At 44.6% G+C, this 21,055-nt stretch overlaps 2 protein-coding genes across 3 annotated transcripts; one reads left to right on the forward strand and one right to left on the reverse strand.

Annotated features, from left to right (window-relative positions):
• Positions 1-1,802: 1,802 nt before the first annotated feature.
• Positions 1,803-3,442, forward strand: LOC109858198 (3-ketodihydrosphingosine reductase). The gene is made up of 4 exons (XM_020435238.1): positions 1,803-1,995; positions 2,118-2,547; positions 2,629-2,870; positions 2,942-3,442. Exons 1-4 carry the CDS (start codon positions 1,879-1,881, stop codon positions 3,152-3,154), a joined length of 1,002 nt encoding a protein of 333 aa, XP_020290827.1. The 5' UTR covers positions 1,803-1,878; the 3' UTR covers positions 3,155-3,442.
• Positions 3,443-3,841: 399 nt separating this feature from the next.
• On the reverse strand, positions 3,842-20,806 carry LOC109858205 (neurotrimin-like). Of its 2 annotated transcripts, none has more exons than XM_020435261.1 (5): positions 19,987-20,806; positions 13,806-13,957; positions 11,555-11,762; positions 11,127-11,423; positions 3,842-10,750 (listed from the first exon to the last, which is right to left on the reverse strand). In XM_020435261.1, the coding sequence occupies exons 1-5, from the start codon at positions 20,045-20,047 to the stop codon at positions 10,566-10,568; spliced, it is 903 nt and encodes a 300-aa protein (XP_020290850.1). In that variant the 5' UTR covers positions 20,048-20,806; the 3' UTR covers positions 3,842-10,565. The 2 variants fall into 2 exon arrangements, with proteins under 2 accessions (XP_020290850.1, XP_020290840.1); XM_020435251.1 differs by having other exon boundaries at positions 19,978-20,806.
• Between the last annotated feature and the right edge of the window lie 249 nt (positions 20,807-21,055).

A 21,055-nucleotide genomic window follows, 5' to 3' on the forward strand; every position in this document is an offset into this window, starting at 1 on the left:
CTTCGCAGCGTGAGTTGTCATCAGCGTCGCGGTGGACTTGCGTACTAACTCTCATGCTTCCTCTCTCTTTCTCTCTCTCTCTCTCTCTCTAGAGTCTGGTGCGAATCATATTTCATAAATAATTGCAATATAATTTTCAGTGCATATTAAAATAGCAATATTTGAGCTGCATTGACCATTGTAACACGATCGCCGAGCTATATTAATCTTGCAGCGGGTTATCAACCCGTAGATTATAAACACAATCGTTGTGGAGTCGTAGTTTTGGCGGTGTAATGGATTCTGGCTACATTGATGATTGGATCCCGTGTGTGTACGTAATGTGTTCATGCATGCGTGTGTAAATACACGCATAATATTGCGTGTCAAACTTATATTCTTTTTTTGAGATGTTTTTTTTCCTCTTCTCGACCATGTAAAAATAATATCTGCTATTTTAATTGCATATCACATTTCTTGTCTTTTTTTTTATTTAATTCGATGTTAAACAAAGGTGCGCGCGTGGCTTTTAAAGAAACCTGAGAATTGAAAATTGAGATTTAAAAAATTGAATATTTAACGTAACATGCATTTACATACATTTTGTTACGCTTAAATAACTTTCAGTGCAACGTTATGTCGCGTATTATCAAATTTTGTGATAGCAGTTATTAATACATAAATAAAGCACAATACATTTAGCAAATCTGAAGTTTTCATGTACGCATATCTCCACTAATATTAATTTATGTTTTTACAGTACTTTATTTAAAACAAGCATTATTTTTTGCTTATCTAATGGAATAATGCACTTTACTTAATGAAAACTTTTTGTATATTAAACTATCTGTTATCGAGATTTGTTTGATAGTGTGCACGATGCAAGAGGTTACTAGAGGTCATTTAAGAACTTGTAAACATGTTATATCAGGTTTTAGACTCGGTTTTTTTTCTCGAAAAATCCTCGTGAAAAACCTTATGTTTACACTTTGCAATTATTTCGACTTATTTTTTGTGTGTAAGCAATCACTCCTTTTCCATTTGTGCCATAATTACCGAGACAATTTTGTATTTTGACAGAGTTATTCATAGTATTTTCGTAATAAGTAAAATTAATTAGCTGTGATAATTAAAAGTTCACACTGCCAAATACAAAAAAAAAAAAAAAAAATAGGTAATCCAAGAAAAGTTAATTGTGTGTGCGCGACATGGTCTTCTTTCGTTGCCTATTTTCTATTCGGCTGTACATCCGGAGTGCACCAGGAGCGCAGGATCGATGATGTGAGGTGAGGCTCTTCTTTTGTGCACCATTTGCCGCTCTTCCATTATAGTAATATATTTCTTACTAATATTTTGTTTAAACAAATGTACGAGAAACGAATTGTACACTGAGAGAAATAAAATTGTAATAAATTTTTTCAGCGTAGTGCGATTTTCAAGTTTTGCGAAAAATCGCGTGTGCGTCAAAAGAGAGAGAATAATTTTAGTTTTCTGAATTTAAACGGCCGGTAACTCAGTTTGTTTCGATATCTGATGTATCCTCAGAAGTTTCTATAGGAAGAAGATGTCTCGATCACCTTTTAGATAACATTTGCGTGTCGTAATTGATACATTATTTAAATATATTGTTATTCAAGTGTATTAAATTGTATTAACGATGTTAGAAAATTGTTAGCAACCTTATATAGAATTTGCGGAAGTGAGAAAGCTGACTTGACGATTGCAGATGACTAAGCCTATGATCACAAGTCGGTACATATCCGGGTGCTTATACATATAAAGCCTGAATCACGCACTACCGTTGTTCAGTTCGAAGTTGTTCAGAGTTCGGTAGTGTTTGTTAGAAGCTCGGAGGTGTTGCGTCTCTTTTGTCACAAAAAGAGACACAACAAACGAATCATGGGGATTTGGCTTGGAGTGGCAATTGTCATTTTTGTTTTGACAATTGTTTTTGCAATAATTATTCAACTTTACTGGAGCAAGCGATTAAAAACTGTTAAAAACAAGCATGTTGTGGTGAGTATGTTTTTGTGCCGCTAACCTAAAAGAAAAAACGCTCTTTAATCTTGTAAAAACATTTTAAAAAATGAATGACATTCAAATGTCAAATCTCAATTTGAACGTTTTTTTGTTTTCAGGTAACCGGTGGCTCGAGCGGTATTGGAAAATGCGTAGCGATTACTGCCGCAAAGCACGGAGCAAATGTTACAATAATCGCGAGAGACGTACAAAAGTTGGAAGCAGCTAAAAATGAAATACTGCACGCTTGTGAGGATAAAGATGCGCAAAAAGTGGAATACGTGTCGTTAGACCTCGGTGCGAGCTACAAGAATGTCGAGAAAGCAATAACCGATCTCGAGAGAACCATGGGACCAATTTACATGCTTGTCAATTGCGCGGGAACCGCAGTTGCTGCAAAAATAGAGGACACCTCTGCGGACGACTTAAATAAAATGATACAAATAAACTTTTTGGGTACTTATTACTGCATCAAGGCTGTGGCGCAGAGAATGAAAGCCTCCAAAGAAGGAATAATTGTACTTACATCATCTCAGGCTGCTCTTCTGGGTATGTACATAAAGATCCGTTTATTGTCATCGACATCTTGTTATGTAGTTTTGTCAATTAAAAAACTTTGTATTTAAATAGGTATTTTCGGCTACTCCGCTTATTGCAGTACGAAATTCGCTCTCCGTGGTTTGGCGGAGAGCATAGCAATGGAATTGCGACCTTACAACATTTCTGTAACTCTAAGTCTGCCTCCGGATACAGACACGCCTGGTTACGCTATTGAGGAACGATCAAAACCGCTAGAGACCAAACTCATTTCGCAAACGGCAACGTTGGCCAGGCCCGAGGATGTTGCCGAAAAACTCTTCCGAGACGCGCTGGTCAGTGAACGAGAAAATTAATTATTGTTTTTAGTTTATATCAAGTGGTAACATGTAATGTGTATATATAGGCGGGTATATTTTTCTCCACCATCGGTATGGAAGGTTTCATTCTGACTACGCTGTGCGCGGGGATGTCACCGATCACGTCTATCAGTCAGCTGTTCCTGGAAGCGTTACTGATGGGCTTCTTGCGGATCGTCGGCGCGTTCTATCTCTTCTCCTTCCAGAAGATTATCTTGTGTTGCAAAAAGACGCGCGATCAAATTAAAAAGTTCGAGTAAGATCTCGAAACCTCACTGTGATTCCCGAGACGGGAGATCGAAGAGTCGATATCATTCCAAAGCAATTAGATATACGTCACAATCTTTTCTATATAATAATAATAATAATAATAATAATATCTTCTGTAATATTGATGTTCGCGCACAATGTACTATACACAGGTATGTGTTACATTTTATCGTATAATAACTTTATTATTTTTTGAGATTTGCTGTCTTTTTCGACGATTATTTTTTAAATAATGCGTAAGAGAGGAGGAGAAAGTAATAAAACTCACGCGTTCTTAACGGTTTGGCTTACTTTTATTAGGTATCCCGTAAGTTCATAGTATAATGTTTTTTTTTTCTTTATTAAGCTTTATGGTTCTTACACACATAGACGCGGGACAGTTTTCTTCGTCCCGCTTCGCCGATAGTTTAAAAACGGAAAAACGCTGAAACTCGTATGTAAAGAGGATCTTCCCGTCCGAACGGGAATTTCTCTCCATGGATCTCCGATCGCATCCGCGTGCGGAATCGCTGCTCGTGAGGTCGTTTTTTTTTTTATTTATTTTTTAATTTTTTTTTTTACTGGAAAGGGGCGAGTGTGTGCGCGATAAATAATACATTTTTTTTTCTCACATTCCGCGTTTCGAAAACAAAATCGCGCGGTCGCGATCGGAGCATCGAGGGAGCACGTCGCGTCCAGCTTCCGAAATAACAGATAGACCGAACTTATACGTAGAAATGGCGGTCAACGAAGATTTTTGTCTCCCAGAAAATTGCGAATCTGGGTATTGATGGGTTTAACATTGATTTTTATTTTTTTATTTTTTTTTTTTATTATCTCGCTTTCGCTCGTATTCTAGCTCTCTTTCTCATTCTCGCTGACATTCTCTCGCTCATGCATGTGAAACTTGCGCTCTGTTCTATCGCACTCACTCTCTGTCACTCTCTTTTCACTTTCCTCGGCATCATCTCGTGGATTCGTGAAAGTTTTTTTCCTTTTTTTTTTTTGGTTTTATTTTCGTTAACCCTAAAGCGCTTAAGGTGCACAGAGAAAATGCGAATCCATAAGACGAGGCTTGTGTTCCGAGGAACATTTTCGAAGTGTTTCTGCTGTTTTTTAAAGTTACGCTTAAATTTTAAATCGATGTCCGCTTATCCGCGCGCTCGACAAATTCAGTGTCACTTTTTATTTTATTTTTATTTTTTCTTCCCGAACCTTTAAATTTGTCTCCGCGGACAACCTTTGCGAATCGCCTTCGTCGAACGTTCGAATCGGCAGACGTGTGTTGCGTTAACGATTAATTAGACCCCCTACTATGGTGTGATCTGTCGCGTGCCGTCAACGAAATGCCCGTTAACGCAAGAACGTTAACGTCGCTTTAAACGCTAATAGGACGTTGTCGAACTCAATTGCTCGCAATCGGATTTATCGAAGCTCCTGATTTACGATATCGATCTTCTGTATGTATCTCGCCTGTCATGATGCAATACAAATCGTTTTCTTTTTCCGCGTAAATCTTTTATCACTGAGTGAAGTAACAATTCATTGAGATGTAAACGTAAGTCGCGCGATATATAAGTCCGTCGGATCTCTTCTCGAATCGTACGTTCAGGAGCTTCAATGCTCGCGTGCGGTGATCGTTTGAGTCGCACGATGCGATTCCTCGTGAATGTCGTCGGTGACGCGTTAACGAAGTAATCCACCGTCCCGAGGGTGTCGATCGACAACAAATAGTCCTTTTCACTCGCTCTTCTTTAACCCACCATCTCGTCGCGAGAAAATAAAAACGCTCGCTTTTGGAGAAAGAAACGAAGAGACGCGAACTTGTGTCTTCTTTCGTCTTCACGGAGCAAAAATATCTTGGGCAAAAAATTTATTTTATACGTATTTCTCGTCTCGTAATGAAGACGACTGGCTCTCCGAAGAGAGCGCGGCGGGTGGGTTAAAATCACAACAATACATTTCTTTTTCGCGGAGAGCTTTACTCGCACCATTTACGATCTTCGACATATCTATAGCGTCTAAAAAAGCTCCTCGATAACATTTCGTTCCGCCGCTCGTCTCGAAATCGTTTTCCACTGACCTGTTTCTCTCGTTTCTCTTTTTGCGCACGCATACACACACAACACACACACACACACACACACACACATACGTACAGAACTGCGTATAATCGATTTCTAGGATATCCTCTGTCGTTCTTCACAAAGAATTTTTCGAGATCGTTCGACGGCGCGGCAACACGGATGGATCACGTCGGAATTGGAATCCTCCCCCGCGACTGATAGATCTATTTCTGGGTCACCGTTCTTCTCTCCCGTCCGTCTTTCATCTCTCTCTCTCTCTCTCTCTTTCTCTCTGACGACAGTGTCGTATCGTTCAAACGCTATCTTTTTTTCCCTTTCTCTCTCTTTCACTTTCTGTCACACATATAGCTTACTATCTCGAGAAAACATCTAACTCGTGTTATCTACGCGTAAGAGCACATCGACATACTGTCAGGACGGTACACAAGCATCACTCTCGAAACAAAGTGTTCACCTCGAAAAATTCGTAACCGCGACTCTCGGGAATCGGCGCGCGCGTTTTCCTCGCGCGTGTCAGGGGAACACGGAGATTCTCTATATATTAAGCTCCCGATTCGCGACCGCGTATATCGTACATATCGAATTCTATATATTACAAGTTTTACTTGAGAGAAAATTAAACGCGCGCGAGATTGATTGATCTCTGTGTATGAACGCAGCGTGTAAATTGCGAGGAAGAAAATTCGACTGTGACGTCCCGGGAGCCTCGATGCGGCGACCGAAGAACCTGCGAAAAGATATATCTTGAGCAAGATTTGCTTCGCTCCCCGCGTTTTTTTTTTTTTTTACCCGCGACGTGTTTCAATAGATAGAACCGAGAAATAAGTATTTAGAGTATATAAGCTCGCGGCAACGGAAAAAAGTGTACGCGACACTTTAAGAACTACAATAGATTTTGGTACAAAAATTCAATGCTGTTTTCCACTACGACGATGTTAGAATTAGATCTTAAGACGCCGTTTTTCTCCAAGCGCGTTTTCTTCCACCTATTAAACGTCGTCTCATTATCTTCTTTGTTTTACTTTACCTCTCTCTCTCTCTCTTTCTCTCGCTCTTTCACGCGCGCGCGGTGAAGCAAAAGGGCGACGGGAACGAGTGCAAAATTACGTTTCTTCTTCCACCCCGCGAGAGGGAGGCCCTGATTAAAAGAAGATAGAAAAGACGTCGCGAAGTTTAATCGCGGCTACGACGACCACACACATACAGAAGACTGTTTTTTAGTCCTCTTTTTATCCGCGTTCATAGAAAGTGACCTCGCGAGGCGCGGGAAGAAGAAGAGACGGTAAACGCGATATAAGAGGGTAGGGCATCGCGTCCCCGATCGACCCTTTTTATCTTAAAACGTGTCATTCGACCAACGCCTTTGGTATCACGTCAGTCCAACGAACTTGTCTCAGTGTACTTGTGTGTATGCAAGTATATATATGTATGTGTGTATTTATGTACGTGTGTATGTTTATATGTGACTTGTTTCCTCTCACTCTCTCATTTCCTTTCGCGCTGTTCTCTCTTTCAGTCTTTTTGTCGCTCTCTCGCGCAAACAAATTCACACACGCCGAAAAGCTTCTCTCCAGTCGTACGTTTCACATTCGCGAGCCGCGCACAGTCGCCACTCCCGGGCTATTTATATGTCCGACAATATATCTGCATTTTTATATCCGTTATTTCTCTTACGCTAGGCGTTAATTAGTGTTACATCTAGTCGCGTGTGGCCGGCCCGTGCTATCCACAAGCGCGCGCTACGGAAGAACGCGCGCGCGCGCTCCGCTTTCCGCCTCGCACTCGGACGCACTCCGGCGCGCCTCTTTTCCCTCCTCCGGATCCTTCGGTGAATTTCTTCTCCTTTCCCACGGCTCAATTCCACGATTGAGTCAAGAGAACACACACTGCGGAAAACACTTTTCCGTGAGTTCATCCGGACGCGAAACCTAATTTTTCAACGTTTATCTTTCACGCGAGATATATCAAGTGTTCGCGAATATTCATCGGAATGGAAAAAAACTTGGACGATTTCCGTGTTTGAGGAGCATCGTATACATTTGCGCGCGGCCGTATCTCTCACATCGGTCGGTCTCTCTTTCTCTCTTTTCTCTCTCTCTTTCTCTCTCTCTCTCTCTCTCTCTCTCTCTCTCTCTCTCTCTCTCTCTTTCTCTTTCTCTTTCCTCTTTTTGCCATCTGATACCGAGCATGATTTCCCGAGCCGGTTAGCACGGGCGGCCAGACTCATTCCAATGCGTGTTTTACGATCCGAAAAATTACACAGTAACGTTATTTAGTTTATTTTTTTTTTCTTGTTTCTTTAGTGTAACACGTACGGCATATCATTAATTAACGTTACGGTATTTATATGCTATGTTACGTTATTTACAATCACATGAATCGTAGATATTCTAACGAATCGTTCGTCTCCTGCCGCTATCCTCGTGTTTTTCAACGCTGTGTATTTTTTATTTTCTCTCTCTTTCTCTTTCTCTCTCTTTTCTCTTTCTCTCTCTTTCTCAAATCAGTCATGCGCTCACCTCTTCCAGTTTTCACTTTTTTCTTCGAAAAAAGTGTTCTCTACGAGAACGCACGTTCCTCCGCTCGCTTTATATGCGCCCCTCGTTCGTTGCGAGCTGAAACTTGTTCAATATTCAACGCTCATGTGCAACGTATTTGCGCGCGTACACATATACATATATATATATTTTTTTCTGTTCGTTTGTATATATATTTATATATTTTTTTTTTATTTATATATATAATATTATATAAAAAACAGTATTTCTCTAGTATTTGCGAGAAAAAAGCAAATTCTCTCGGGGGGCGCGCGCGGGCGCCCGCCGGAAAGCCGTACGCTCGTTCGCTAAATTCCGCACAACCGATCATGCTCAGAGGGTCAGAACTTATCGTGGAAATAACGCTAATCTCTATCAAAAAATATCTACCAAAAAGTATCTTTTTGTCTATTATTAATGAGTCATAAAAAATGCATCGAACACGAGAATCGAATCGGGACTTGGAACACGTGTGTGAAATTGTTTCGTTACGAATGTATTACGTTTTGTTTTTTTTTGTTTTTTTTTTTTACAAATTTTGTAAAAAACAGGCGGTCTTTAGAAGACGAATAATCGCGCGATAAAAAACAGGGCGATAAAAACGGGGGAGTTGTAGTCTGAAGAACTTCTCGAGAGAAGAGAATAAAAATGGTATTTTATGAGAGTATTAAGGTTGTTTTTTGTGCAAATACCACTAGAGGTGTACAAATCTCTCCTTTGAATTTCTAAAAGAGTCTTTCGAGACTTCTGTTTTTCTTTTTTTCGTCTTTTACAAAAAAATCACGGTATTTCCACGACATTGAGACGCGACGCATAGAGGAGCAGTCAGTGGAAAATGCGTCGGTCCGCACGATGCGACCCGCGACGAATCAGTTTCTGCGCATGTACGGGTGTATCGTATATATTTCGATCGGCGTGTGTATACTCAATGCGTTTTAGTACCAAGATTGTTTTCTTACGGAGATCGTCTCGAGACGCTCATCGCCTTTGGAACGGGTCAGGTATTTTATTTATTTATAAAAGGCAGTGATCGGTTTTTTTCGTCGTCGCGATATCTCGTTTTGTTTTTATTTCCGATCGATAAACTTCGGACGCGCAAAACGTCCTCTCTTCGTGCAAAAGAGAGAACTTAAACGGCTTTAATAAATTATTTCTCAACCGCTCGTTTCTTTCTGCGCCGAAATCGCGAGATTATCGCGACTCTGTGGATATTTGATATGGCGAGATGTCGTTTGATATGAATTCTTTTCTCTTCGGATCAAATGTAGCTGCATTTGGAATACGACCACGTTATTGTTAGCAGCAATAAACGTCGACGGGTTTTGTCAGCCAATAAAAGCCCTCCTTGAGTTTTCTGTGCTTTCTCGTTTGTCTTTTTTTAATTCTTCACTTTTCAACTACAATTAGTCTCGATTACAGAGAATAGAGTCGCTCTCGCTGTGGTCGGTAAACTAAAAATATTTTCAAAATATCTTTTATATTGCTTTCGGCGCAAAATATCGGCGAATCGTCGAAATGACAACGGCCGAGATCGTTCGGTCTCAAAACGATCCCGAAGTCGTACATGGTATCGTACGTCGAGTATAGACACGCTTCTGTGATAATCGGTCGCTATCGAATATAATTAATCACATCGCATTTCGAAAATTCTCATCGAACAAGTTTCAATTCTATTCGAGTGGCGCGGACGAAGTGTTTTTAACAGTGCTTATTTTTCCCCTTTCGTCTTTCTCTCTCGCACGCGGTAGTTTCTTTCTCTTATAAACTTCCTTTCTCTCTGCGACCCTTTTCTTTTCTCTTCCCGTTCTTTCGTTCTCATTTCTCGGCTTTTTTTCTATATTTTTTGTCACGTTATCGCGCTTTCTTGTTCCTATTACGGACGCTACGAAACCACTCAACGCCCTCGCGACAGGATCTCGCAATCGCGATAGCGCGTTTTTTTTTTTTTTTTTTTTTATAGCGTTTTTCTCTTCCTTGAGATTTTGTAACCTTCCTTGTTGTCGGGCCGACAGACGGGAAGTACGTGAAACAATTTAGAAAGTGTGGCTCGAAGCGAATTATTCTCTTAAAGAGACGATTGGAAATGTGAACAAACTCGGAATTATTCTTATTACAAATTTCTTCGATGCAGGCGGAGATTCGTTTCGTCTAACTGCTTTCAGTTAGACAAAGTTATTTCTTTGTGCATATATATATATATATATATATATATATGTATATATATATATTTCAATAAATAGTTTCGCAATTGTAAAATTTTTCACTTTGCCGATCTTCATGTCGAAGATAAATGATCGACCGCGTTCACAAATCGCCCGTTATTCAAGCTCGACATAAAATTTTTTTCGACAACGTCAGGATTTTCGTGACTCTTCTCTCACCCGATACGTATAGGTCTCGCAGCACAATTCAACAAGAATTCGTATAATTAACTAATCCCTAAAATTTCTAACGGCCGGATCACTGTCTCGATAATTCGAGATGAACTTCTTCTTCTTCTATAACTCGTACTTCGCGCTCACGAAGAAAAAAGATACACTACCTTCCTTTCGGGGGGAATCGTTATTCTCTCTTCTCACTATCCGATCTCTCTCATTCCCTCTCCCATCGCTCTCCAATCTTTTACTTAATCCTATCGCCCTCCTTCGTTTTAGTTTTTTTTTTTGTTCTTCGTCTCTTCCTCCGGGAATCGTCGGTCTTGCAACGTCGAGGATCTCTTCTCTCGAGGTAGTCGGGGTCTCGTAGCAGGAGATAATCGATTTATACGTATACCAATCATCCTCCCAGGTCTTGCCTGATTATCGTACCGTCACAAAGTAAGATGGATTTTCCAGGATGAGTACCATAACGATCAGAAAAGCGACGACGAACAGGCGATTACTGTAACTCGAGTGCAGTGTCATCACGCCCGCGAGCCACCACAAAGCGGGATAACCGCCCGGTGCCGAGCTGATGCTTCTCTGTATCGCTGCGGGATGTTCCCCTGAAAAAGCACCGAAATGCATTTGCGTTTAATCGAACAATAACAAGCGGCGGAGCGAAAACTCAGCGTTGAAAAAACTGTAATCTGCATGTTTCACCACGAAATGTTATTTTTATTATTCGACACACACACACACACACACACATACGCATACACTTTCACACTCTCTCTGGTAACAAATCAAACTCCAAAGACAATCAAGCGCGGCAAAAAGTTTGGACACACACAAATTACAATTTCACGTAAACACCGCGAATTACATGAAAGTTCGCGGCTTGGAAAGCGAAAAAAAATCTGAATCGTTCCCGAAATGTAGTTTTTTTTTTTATAGCCGCAATTAATTTTTCATTCTCACAGGATCTGATGTCCCACTCACCGTTTAGCACGTGCAGCTGCACGCTCGCGCTATCCAGGTTACTCGGGCTGCAAGTATAGTTACCCGAGTCGTCTCGTTTCGCGTTATGGATCACGAGGCTGCTCACCGTGTCCTGATCCATTCTCTTCGTCTGAATGTCGATCTTGTTCAGCTGGTAAGTCAGAATGCGATCTCCCTCGTGGTACCAGAAGACGTAGAACGGACCCTCGAGGGACTGCTTTATCACGCATCGTATCGCGACTGTACTTCCGGTCTTGACGTACATGTCACGGTCCCCCAAGATCTCGATCTTTGGCACTGCAACACGCGTATCGATTATTCGACGTAATTTTTCGTCAATTTTTTTTAAATTAAATATTTTTGAACAGTTGAGAGACAAACGCCTACACATAGTCGATATTTAAATGTCTTTTGACTTTTTTTCTCACCGACGATGTTGAGCTTGATGATGTGACTCTTCTTCGGATCCGTCGAGATTTGGCACTCGTACTCGCCTTCGTCGCGCGCTTGTACGTACTTCACCTGCAGCGTCCACGTGTCCGCCTCTCCGGAGATTGCTTGGAACCTTTCGTCCGGGATGAACATGGTTCTATCCACCGAGAGGATATGCGAGTCCCTCCTTCTGATCCAGGAAACCTTAGTCAAGGAGAAACGAAGTCATCTTTAAGTAAGCATAGTTCTCGCATTCTCCGGGGTTTCTTTCCCGAACATAAACTCGCGTTAAAGTATCCTTGACGTTCGCGAGAAACGAGTCTCAAAAGGCCTGTTAATTCGCAAACGAGGGATTTGTCCCGCTCGTCTTCCAATTTACTTAACGAGCCGGAGAGATAACAGAGAAGATAAGAAAAACGCACGCGCAGAACACGCGGAGTAAAAATGTTCCAAGTACGTCTAAAACACTCAATTTCATCAATTATCGTTCCCGTTAATTGCGTTAGCTCGATCTCGGGCTCAGCGGCCCGTTGCAAAGTCATTATTCGCGTTCGAGTGAACATTGAGAATGGCGGAAAAAGTTGGGGCGTGTAAAAAGCTCGGCAGCGAGAGAGTACGAGGGACAATGGCGCGCAAGAGATACAGAGTGTAAAAAAAAAAAAAAAAAAACACTTGAAAACGAAAAACCCAAGAACCGGCTACATTCTGGCTCGTTCTGATTTCGACGATCAATCTTCTTCACGGCGCGGTTAATTTATCGTTCATCGACCGGGGACGGCTATCGAGGGTGAGCGCACGTTCGACGGAAATCTAGATGGCGGTCAGGTGAGAGAGAGAGAAAGGAAGAGTAGAGAGAGGGTACAAATATATTTAATTCGCCGACGGATAAGAATCTCGGCCGACGACGGCCGGCCGCCCTTAAGTACGCGCGTGGGTTATATGAGAGTTGCGTGTTACCGGATACTTAGTCCGTCGACCGCGTGTCAACAGGGCGACAGGCGTAGTACATCCTGTTGTAGTCGTAGTATCCGGGTAGGTACGAGAGGAGAGAACTACGAGTAGGTACACTACGCCTGCGTTGCGGAGGTTCGCTAACGAGAGAGGCGTGGGATCGCCTTTGAGACCTGCGTGTCGGCTCGAGGAGATTTTATTTTACTAGCGAGCGGCCGGACGCAACGTCCCGCAGAATCCATCCCCTTCGACACACACATATCGGTTTTCGGGTTATCCCAAAGGATTTCGCGATGCGGGTTACGGGAGCACCGGATGAAGCGCGAATCATTTAGCAGATTGGCGTTTTATTAGCGAAGGGGATAAAGCAAGCTGATGAAGAGATCTGCGCGCCGGGCGATTTAATAACGACACGCGATTGAATAACGCGAGACACGTGAACAAGAGCTTATCTTCGGCCGGTTATAATCGTCACGTAGGAAAAGTGATGATGCGAGTCTTGACGCGCGCGAAAAATACACAGATCGCACATGTGTGTGTGTATTATGTATATAGATTGTCGACGGGACGTGTTGTCCGAGGTCGTGTTTTTTTTTTTTTTTTTTTTTTTCGCAACGCGCGAGCCGCGGACGTTAATGAAAAGAGTGATTGATAACGAAAATAACTCGTGTCACGTTGGTGTGTCGATCATAATCCGGGAGCTTGCTGTTAATAATAAAATAGAGACCTCCCACGTGTGTGGGAGCAGTTGCGTGTAAATAAATCTAGCTTGTCCGCACGTGGGCAACAAAGTGAAATTGGAACAACCGTGCAAGTGTTCGTGCTCGACCTGTTTGCGACTATTTAACCGTCGTTTCATCTGTGTTTTAGCTTCGATCGCGGTCGCATCTCAACTGAAATGTCATTGTGTAAAATTCGGCCGTTTCGACAAATAAGCTTGTTGATAAATCGAAAACTGTCGATACGCGCGTGTAAGCAGCGCGGGTATATGAGCAGCGCTTCCCTATCACAGATCCCGCGTCGCGATATGACGGGGACAAATTAGGGATTTAAAAAAACAACGACAGCTCTATTGACACGTGTGCACGTGGAATTTATACTTTATACTTTTTCAGATGTATTTAAGATTGAAAAAAAAAAAAAAAATACAGAGCGCGTGATTTACGTGAAATGTGATATGTAAAAATATGTCGCGTACTAAAAGCAGCGGTTTTCTTATCACATTTTTTCCAAGTCACGATCGCGGTCTGTTTTTTTTTTTTTCTTTCACGATTTCAATCGTGTCGCCGAACTTACTGATTTGTTGCCGAGTTGCCGCACTTTGCACGGTAAGTAGGCATGAGTGCCCAACTGCGCTGTGATATTCGTTGGAGTGTTCGAGTCGAAGTAAGGCCCCGTGTAAATCCCGTCGAACCTCTTCACCAACGAATGAGATCTCGTACTCACTCCTGAAAAATAAAGACAGGAAATACCGTCATCTCGGTGTGAAGTGTCTCGCAATTGGTTTACCGCAGCGGACACCGAATCGTTAGCGCATGCTAGTTTACGGAAAAATTGCGCAATGCGGCAGATGGGCACATGCGGCGAATGTTCTTTTATTACAGAAACATCGCGAATGCGTGAAACGCGCGAATTACCGACGATGCATTCTTAAAATATTCGTACAACTTGGCCCGCGGCGTCACGACCGCTCGTCGTCGTCCGGCACGTTATGCCGGCAAATTAACATGGAGAAGACGATGTTATAGCGTGTCGCGATGGAATAGTAATAAAGCAAGAGAGACCGAACCAGGTTTCAGGAGATGGGCACCTATTCCGCATTCGTTCGCCGTATTCGCTTGGTCGGGCGCGCGAGAACTACTATTCAGAATAAATCCTATCGCGGAGACCCCGGCAAGGTGCCGTACCCGAGGGAAATGGATACTAATCCCGGGGATTCTGATCCGGGAAATCTAAAGGCGGATCAGGAAAGATATATATATATATATATATATATATATATGTGGACAACGTGGGCGTCGTTCCAACGACCTTGACGATATCACATCCGTGATCTGATGTCCGATCGGAAATATAGCGTGCGAAATCCAGCGGTCGGATTTACACGGTTGTTACAGCGCGGCAACCATTATTGGAAGAATAATTGTCGGACAAGGTATGATGAAAAATGATATCCCGAATTGCGACGTGCGTGCGACACAGAAAATACCATTTTTCGCGAACAGAACCCCCGTGTCGTGCGTCTGAGACGGCTAAATTAATAAACTTCGCTTTTTTTTTTTTTATACGAGAAAGCGTAATAAAATGTCTTCTATTATTTCCGAGGACTTATATTGCATTTTTTTTTTCGTTTTATATTGCTTCCACCCTTCTTCACTTTGATAAGTTGATTAAACATGGCTGCTAATTAGCCAAGTCGTGTTCTGCGCGAGGGTTTAACGTTATTAATTCCTCGCAAGAGTTTTGAATTACGTAAGACGACAGCGGAGCACATGTCGTTGCGGCTATCAAGATTTGCCGAAACTTTGACAAACAACAAAGGTGGTGATAATTACGCTTAATTAAGATCGGCGAGGCGATAAACGGAACGCGATAAGGAGTAAATATGAAATCGTCCGTGTAACGATGCGAAACTCCCCTCGCCGCGCGAGCTTGGCTTATCGCGCATCGATTGTTCTACTTATGCGCAAGAAAATCACAGCCGCCGCAACGGCGCTAATTATCGTTTCAGTCAGGGTAAATGCAGGGCAATGAATCATAAATTAATCTTGACGGATAATCAGTCGAAGGCAAAGGTAAACAACGGCAAGCAGAATTTTTTTTTATCGATTCACTTAATTTCGGGGTGGCTTTTTTCTTAAAATATCGCCGCTCTCTCTTCTGTCCGATAAAAAATTCACGGCGTAGAAAGATTGGGGAAAAAGTTCACCATCACCTTTTGAGGTTTTTGTTAACTTTTTTTTTTATCTCCCTGATCTCTCTGGAGAAAAAAATATTATCTCGCTATTATTACATGCGTGTAATTCGCGACGACCCACATAACGCTGAAAAGCGATCGATGGAGTGATAATCACTCTCTCGCGACAGAAAAGTCCGCCCCATGTTCTGTGGTGAAGAGAAATCAAGTTGTCTCTCTTTCTCTCTCGGAGATGTGTCGTTGGCTGTTTGTCTTCGACCTGCCTGCTGCGACCAATCTATTGCTGTACAACGTGCTTCCGTGTGAACGGCCCTGGATTGGCAATCAACGGCGTCGATGGCGACGAGTCTATGTGGTATTGTCAAATGAACCGGAGATACGAGTTCCCTCTCGTCGAAATGGGGCCTGTTGTCGTGGTGGCTCTCTCCTCGCAGAGCCGATCCACTCGACGCGATCTTGAGGGACGTAAAATCTGCGCAGCTGCGCGCACGCGCGCGCCGCAATCGCGCTGACGCTATACCACCCTGATGAGAGAGTTGAGGGATCATTTGCCCTGCCACTGAAAAGGGGACACAAATAGCCCTCGCCCGAGGCTGTCTCTGTCCACCCCCAACGCATTTTTCACATCGCGGCGGTGTGGCGAGTCAAATTACACGAAGGTCACGATAGTTCCTTTATATGGGAGGAAGGGTGTAACAGTCGCGCTTATCGCGAGATTAAATCGGACATGGGGGAAGATAACGGCGAGAGACGCGTTACTCTCACGCGAAACATGTAATTTCGCAACGTAATAGTTTAATGCGAGCTCATTAATAAGAAGTCTGAAAAAGTGTGCCGCTGAAACGTAAATGCGACAACGAGCGGACGTAAACGCGACCGGCGCGGCGGATGCATTATTCATGGGCGATGTTTTGTAAGTCGGATTCCGTGCCGATCCCCCGTCGTAACTTTTCGAAACGGGATGTGTGAAAATCACGTTCGCGCGTCGTCGTTGTCGTCGTCGTCCACGTCGTCGGTCCCGGCGATTTCGTTGAAAGCTGGTGTAAAGCCCGGGACGACGCGCTATATTCGCGTTGTCCAGTCGTCGTGCATTATTTAAAGGAAACGTTGAAAAGAGAAATAGACCGCGCGTTATCTCGGGGGAGCGCGTCACCTCGATTCAATAAGGTAAAATGAAATAGACTCCGTCATATCGTAGTCCGTTCGAGCGAGCGGACCTTTTACAAGATGGTTTTGAATTGGAAACGAATATCGGAGGTAAAACTGATCCTCGGGCGGAAAGAAAATCGCGAGGACCGAGAACTAACAGAAAAATCCGAGGAAGTTGCTTTTGTAAATCTGTTCTACTTTACACGCGCGGCGATAAGTCGCGAGACGGTGTCTTGTCCCGCGACGCGTCTCTTCCCGCTGTGTAATCGAGCGTGGCGAAACGTGATCGCAAGGCGAAAGGAACGGCAAGGAGTAAATTTCACGGAAACAGAAGGCGGATCTAAAATCGTATATATTTCCCGAGAGAGACAAAGCCGGCACCCGATGTGTGTGGACTCGAGCTGCGTCCAGAGGAGAGCAAGCGTTTCCTTCCACACTTTATCAGAACGACACGTACACGTGCCCGTGCAGTTTTACGACGTCATCGTGCGCACGTAAAACTGCTACATAAATCTCAGTTTTCGGTGCGCTCGATTATTTCCCGCTTACACGTGACGTGATTTCGTAATAACGTCCGATTGTTGTCTTGTGTGATTGAAAAATACAAACATCTTCGCTCTCTTTCTCTTTCCGCAAGATCGCGGTGAGAATCTTCCGTCTTCTTTGTGCTAAGATTATTTTCAAAGACACAAAAGTGACATTTCTCCGGTAACCTTTTCCCATTCGCGCTTCGATTCACTTTCCAATAAACACGCGACGTTATTGAGAATAAAATAGAAACCGTCTTATATCGTCGTTCCGTTCTTTCGAACGGAATGCAAATGTTTCCATCTCTTCCATCCATCGCATCCTACATATCTACTAGTTTATTCAAGTTGCATCGCTTTCCGCCAATTCAATTTGCACATCCGAAATTTGCCTAAGTGCCCTTCTCTCTTGCGGTTTCGTCGATGTAATAAACGCGTAGGATCCGTGCGTAGCGCAATTATTTGCTGCCAGCAAGTAGTTGAGCTCCGAGTTGAGCCAGCCGCCGCGCGCGCGCCCGCCGTTTGTTGATAGCGCGTCGAACTTCTCTATTTCCGGGGAAACGAACAGTACGCGGTTAATCACCGGTGAAGTGTAATCAACGGTTGTGCAGCAGCGGCACGTTCCGCGTGTGCGAATATATATATATATATATATGTGCGGATCGGAAAGTGCATAATGCATCGCCGAGACGACGCCGGAATAATCTCGCCATTTACTGCAACTCACGAGCGAACTCCTCGTGGTTCAAACTCCTTGTGAAATCGAGAAGCGGTTGGAGTTACTTTTCAGTTAAGGAAATACACGGACAAAGATAGAGAGAGAGAGAGAGAGAGAGAGAGAGAGAGAGAGAGAGGAAGCTAAACTCCTCTCTTCGAAGTAAATTATTCAACAAACAAGCGCGAAATCTCATGCAAAACGATTGCGCTCGGGGGCAGCGCTAGTTGTCGACAAGCTCTACACGCGCGCGACCCTACACGTGTCGCGTCGACACGCTGTTGTTCCACGCAGATAATCCGATTTTATCAGCGCTTCAGATTTTCCGCTCGCGCTCCCCGGATTGATCACGCCTCGCTGCGAAGAGACGAGTTTGCGAGGTCATCTTTTCAGTGGCCTGGTTAACCGCGCGTCACTCGGTTATTTCTTTGCGAATAGTCGCGTCACTCCGGAGTTCAACCTCTATTGTCTCCTGGCGACACTCGTATTTTTTGCGAGATGCAAAATCACGAGCAAGCGCGACTCCGCGTAGTTGAACGTTGAAAAAAAAAAAAACACGTTTTTAAAACACAAAAACTCGCTGTGAAAATTCTACGTACGAGAAGATCGTTTGTCTGAATGTGTTAAGTAGTCCAGGCAATTCCGAACCCGCGCAACGATAATGCGAAAAAAAATGACAAAGAACAAGAGGTTAAACAGTTGATATCGGAATCGTCTATACAGTTGTTGCAGAGATCGCGTCTCAATTGAGACAGAGAAAAAAATCGTATTAAGATTCAAGAAGTTTCAAAGTTTTTTTTGTTGAGGAAAGAATTACATTCCATTATGAGAATAGATATATTTAAAAGAGAGAAAGAGAGAGAGAGAGGGAGCATTGAAAACCAAGGAAAAAAACAAGAAGTAAAGAATAGTCCGTTTGCGAGAAAACTGTCCCGCGAGAAAGTTTGTTTCTTTCAATAAAACTCGATCGAAATGCAAAGGAAGAAGGAGAAGAAGATAGCGATAAACGCGGCAAAAGTCTTTTTTCTCTCGCGAGACACCCCGACGACAGCTGGGTCGTCTCGTAAATAGTACGCGTAATCGTAACAACGCGTAAATGCATCCTGCGGAACGACGTCGTTTGATGCTCCTGTTTCACGAGCGGTCTTTAAAACACGACCGCATCGCGGTGATGCAGCCGCGCGAGATGAAATCGATAGACACGTCCCTGAACGACGCCACGGCGGAGAAAAGGGGAGAAACGTGGAGCCGTTGTATGTCTCCCTCCTCGTCTTCGTCCCCCTTCTCTCTCGATGACGGAATCATCGAGACGACAGGCTGATCCCGCAGGGACGGGCATAAGAGAGGCGAACAAAGTGGATGAGCGTTGAGAGAGCGAGGCCGAAGGGAAAGATAAACGGAGACACCGACGAGCGGAGGGAGACACAATGCTGCGGCGCGACAAACAAGGGTGGCGCTAGATACGGTCCTGGACCGGGACCGGAGGTTGTGTCGTCCCCCCTTTTTCCCTCCCTCTCTCTCTCCCGCCCTCTCGGAGTTGTGTCTTCCGCCCTTTTTCCTTTATCTATTCTCGCGTATTCTCGATCCTCGCGAGATCTCTCCACGTTGCGTCTCGTCGGACCCGCGGACAAAAATTGCGCGCACCCGTTATACGCTGGTCGGAGCGCGCGTTCTGTGCATGCGGTGCGCGCGAGAGAAAGAGAGAGAGAGAGAGAGAGAGAGAGAGAAAGAGAGACAGAGAGAGACAGAGAAAGACAGAGAGAAAGAGAGAGAGAGAGAGACAGAGAGAGAGAGAGAGAGACAGAGAGACGTATGCAACGTACGTACGTCTCTCTGCTACACCCCAAAATCTGATCGATCCATCCGCGGCACAAGTTCCACGGAGCCCCGCCTCCCCGCAATCTGCGTGTGACGACATCGACGGCTTGATCACAACGCGACGTAACATGCGTCGCGTGTCGAGAGATGACCACTTAGCGCGTGACAACGTCTTCATCCCGCTAGATCCTAACCTGGTCCGCAACTGTCCCGAAGCCGCCATCTGTTTCGCGTATTCGCGTCGCGTTTGACGTAAACGCACGCATTTATAACGTCGTATCGAGTCGCGCGATCATCTTCGACGATCTCTTTCCCTTTTCCCCGGAGACGCGCTGCTCTTACCGGTGATACCTAGTAGGATCCAGCACACGAGGCACAGGACGTAGTAGTTAACGTAGGAGGATCTCCGCATGTTGTTCACGATGACAACGACGACGGCGACGACGACGTAACTGTCCCCGACGACGGGTCCACTGACATCGCATGGAACAACACCCGGTCTCTGCACCGCTGTCTCTCTCGCCGCTTCCTTCCAACCTAATGATAATAATCCTCCGTCGTTGCCCCGTTCATCCTCCAGCCGGTGCTACCAGGACTCGCGCATACTCTCGCGTTACCCGCCGTTGCAACCTTCCTCGCGTTGCACAACCCTGTTTTCCCTCGCGCGTTCTCGTCGTGCACGCACCGAACTTGTTGTGTGTATGTTTTTGCTTTATCTCGGTTTTATCCCGGGGGTTTTTGTTTTCCCTCCGTCACTGTAATGTCACATTATCTCGGATGGTGTACGCGCGGATGTCTCACGGAGAGAGTGAGAGCGCGGGTTCGAAACGCGGGCAGATTCGAGACGCAGAATCGAGGTCGGGGGATTTTATTATACCGTAGACTTCGCGACCCCGCGCGGCGCAGGGTTCACCGAACCTTCTGCACCCGGAAGGGGCACCGATTCTTCTTTGTTATACTCCCGAGGAAGACGCGAAGTGTCGCGCGCACCAAGGTCACGCGAAGTGCGGTCCACCCGCGCTCAATCGGTTCCCCCTCTCTTCTTTTTTTTTCTGATACCCCCGTGGTTGTATCTCCCGTTTGGGAACGGACACTCGGACTACTCGGTGCGAATCTGTCGGCGGTACTGCAAAACGCGACCGCGTTTCCCGCACTCCGGCTCGTCCGCGGTTCGTCGTCCCGGGCGAAGCTCTGAAACCGCCGGGCCTCCGGTGGCACTGCCCGCGCCCGCCCGGGGATTCCGCGCAGGCGTGCTCTCTCTCCTCTACTCCGGCGGCGATCAGTCAGCCTCCTCCTTCCTCGAGGCCTTCTGCCTTTTCCGCTGCCGCCTTCCGTCCCCGCGCGCACTGGCTTTGCACGCTTCTCGTCCGCTTCGCTCCGCGCGCCTCACCGCGCCGTTGTACACCACCGCGTTCCAAAT

This window comes from Pseudomyrmex gracilis, unplaced genomic scaffold, assembly GCF_002006095.1.
Source record: "Pseudomyrmex gracilis isolate BER0280 unplaced genomic scaffold, ASM200609v1 scaffold_6, whole genome shotgun sequence".
Lineage (NCBI taxonomy): Eukaryota > Metazoa > Arthropoda > Insecta > Hymenoptera > Formicidae > Pseudomyrmex > Pseudomyrmex gracilis.

Coding starts and splice junctions, on each gene's coding strand:
- LOC109858198 (XM_020435238.1), top strand. CDS start 1,879: ATGGGGATTTGGCTTGGAGTGGCAATTGTCATTTTTGTTTTGACAATT. Junction 2,548..2,628: donor ATCTCAGGCTGCTCTTCTGG/GTATGTACATAA, acceptor GTATTTAAATAG/GTATTTTCGGCTACTCCGCT. Junction 2,871..2,941: donor AACTCTTCCGAGACGCGCTG/GTCAGTGAACGA, acceptor GTGTATATATAG/GCGGGTATATTTTTCTCCAC.
- LOC109858205 (XM_020435251.1), bottom strand. CDS start 20,047: ATGCGGAGATCCTCCTACGTTAACTACTACGTCCTGTGCCTCGTGTGC. Junction 13,958..19,977: donor GATCCTACTAGGTATCACCG/GTAAGAGCAGCG, acceptor TTTATTTTTCAG/GAGTGAGTACGAGATCTCAT. Junction 11,763..13,805: donor GGCAACTCGGCAACAAATCA/GTAAGTTCGGCG, acceptor TCCTTGACTAAG/GTTTCCTGGATCAGAAGGAG.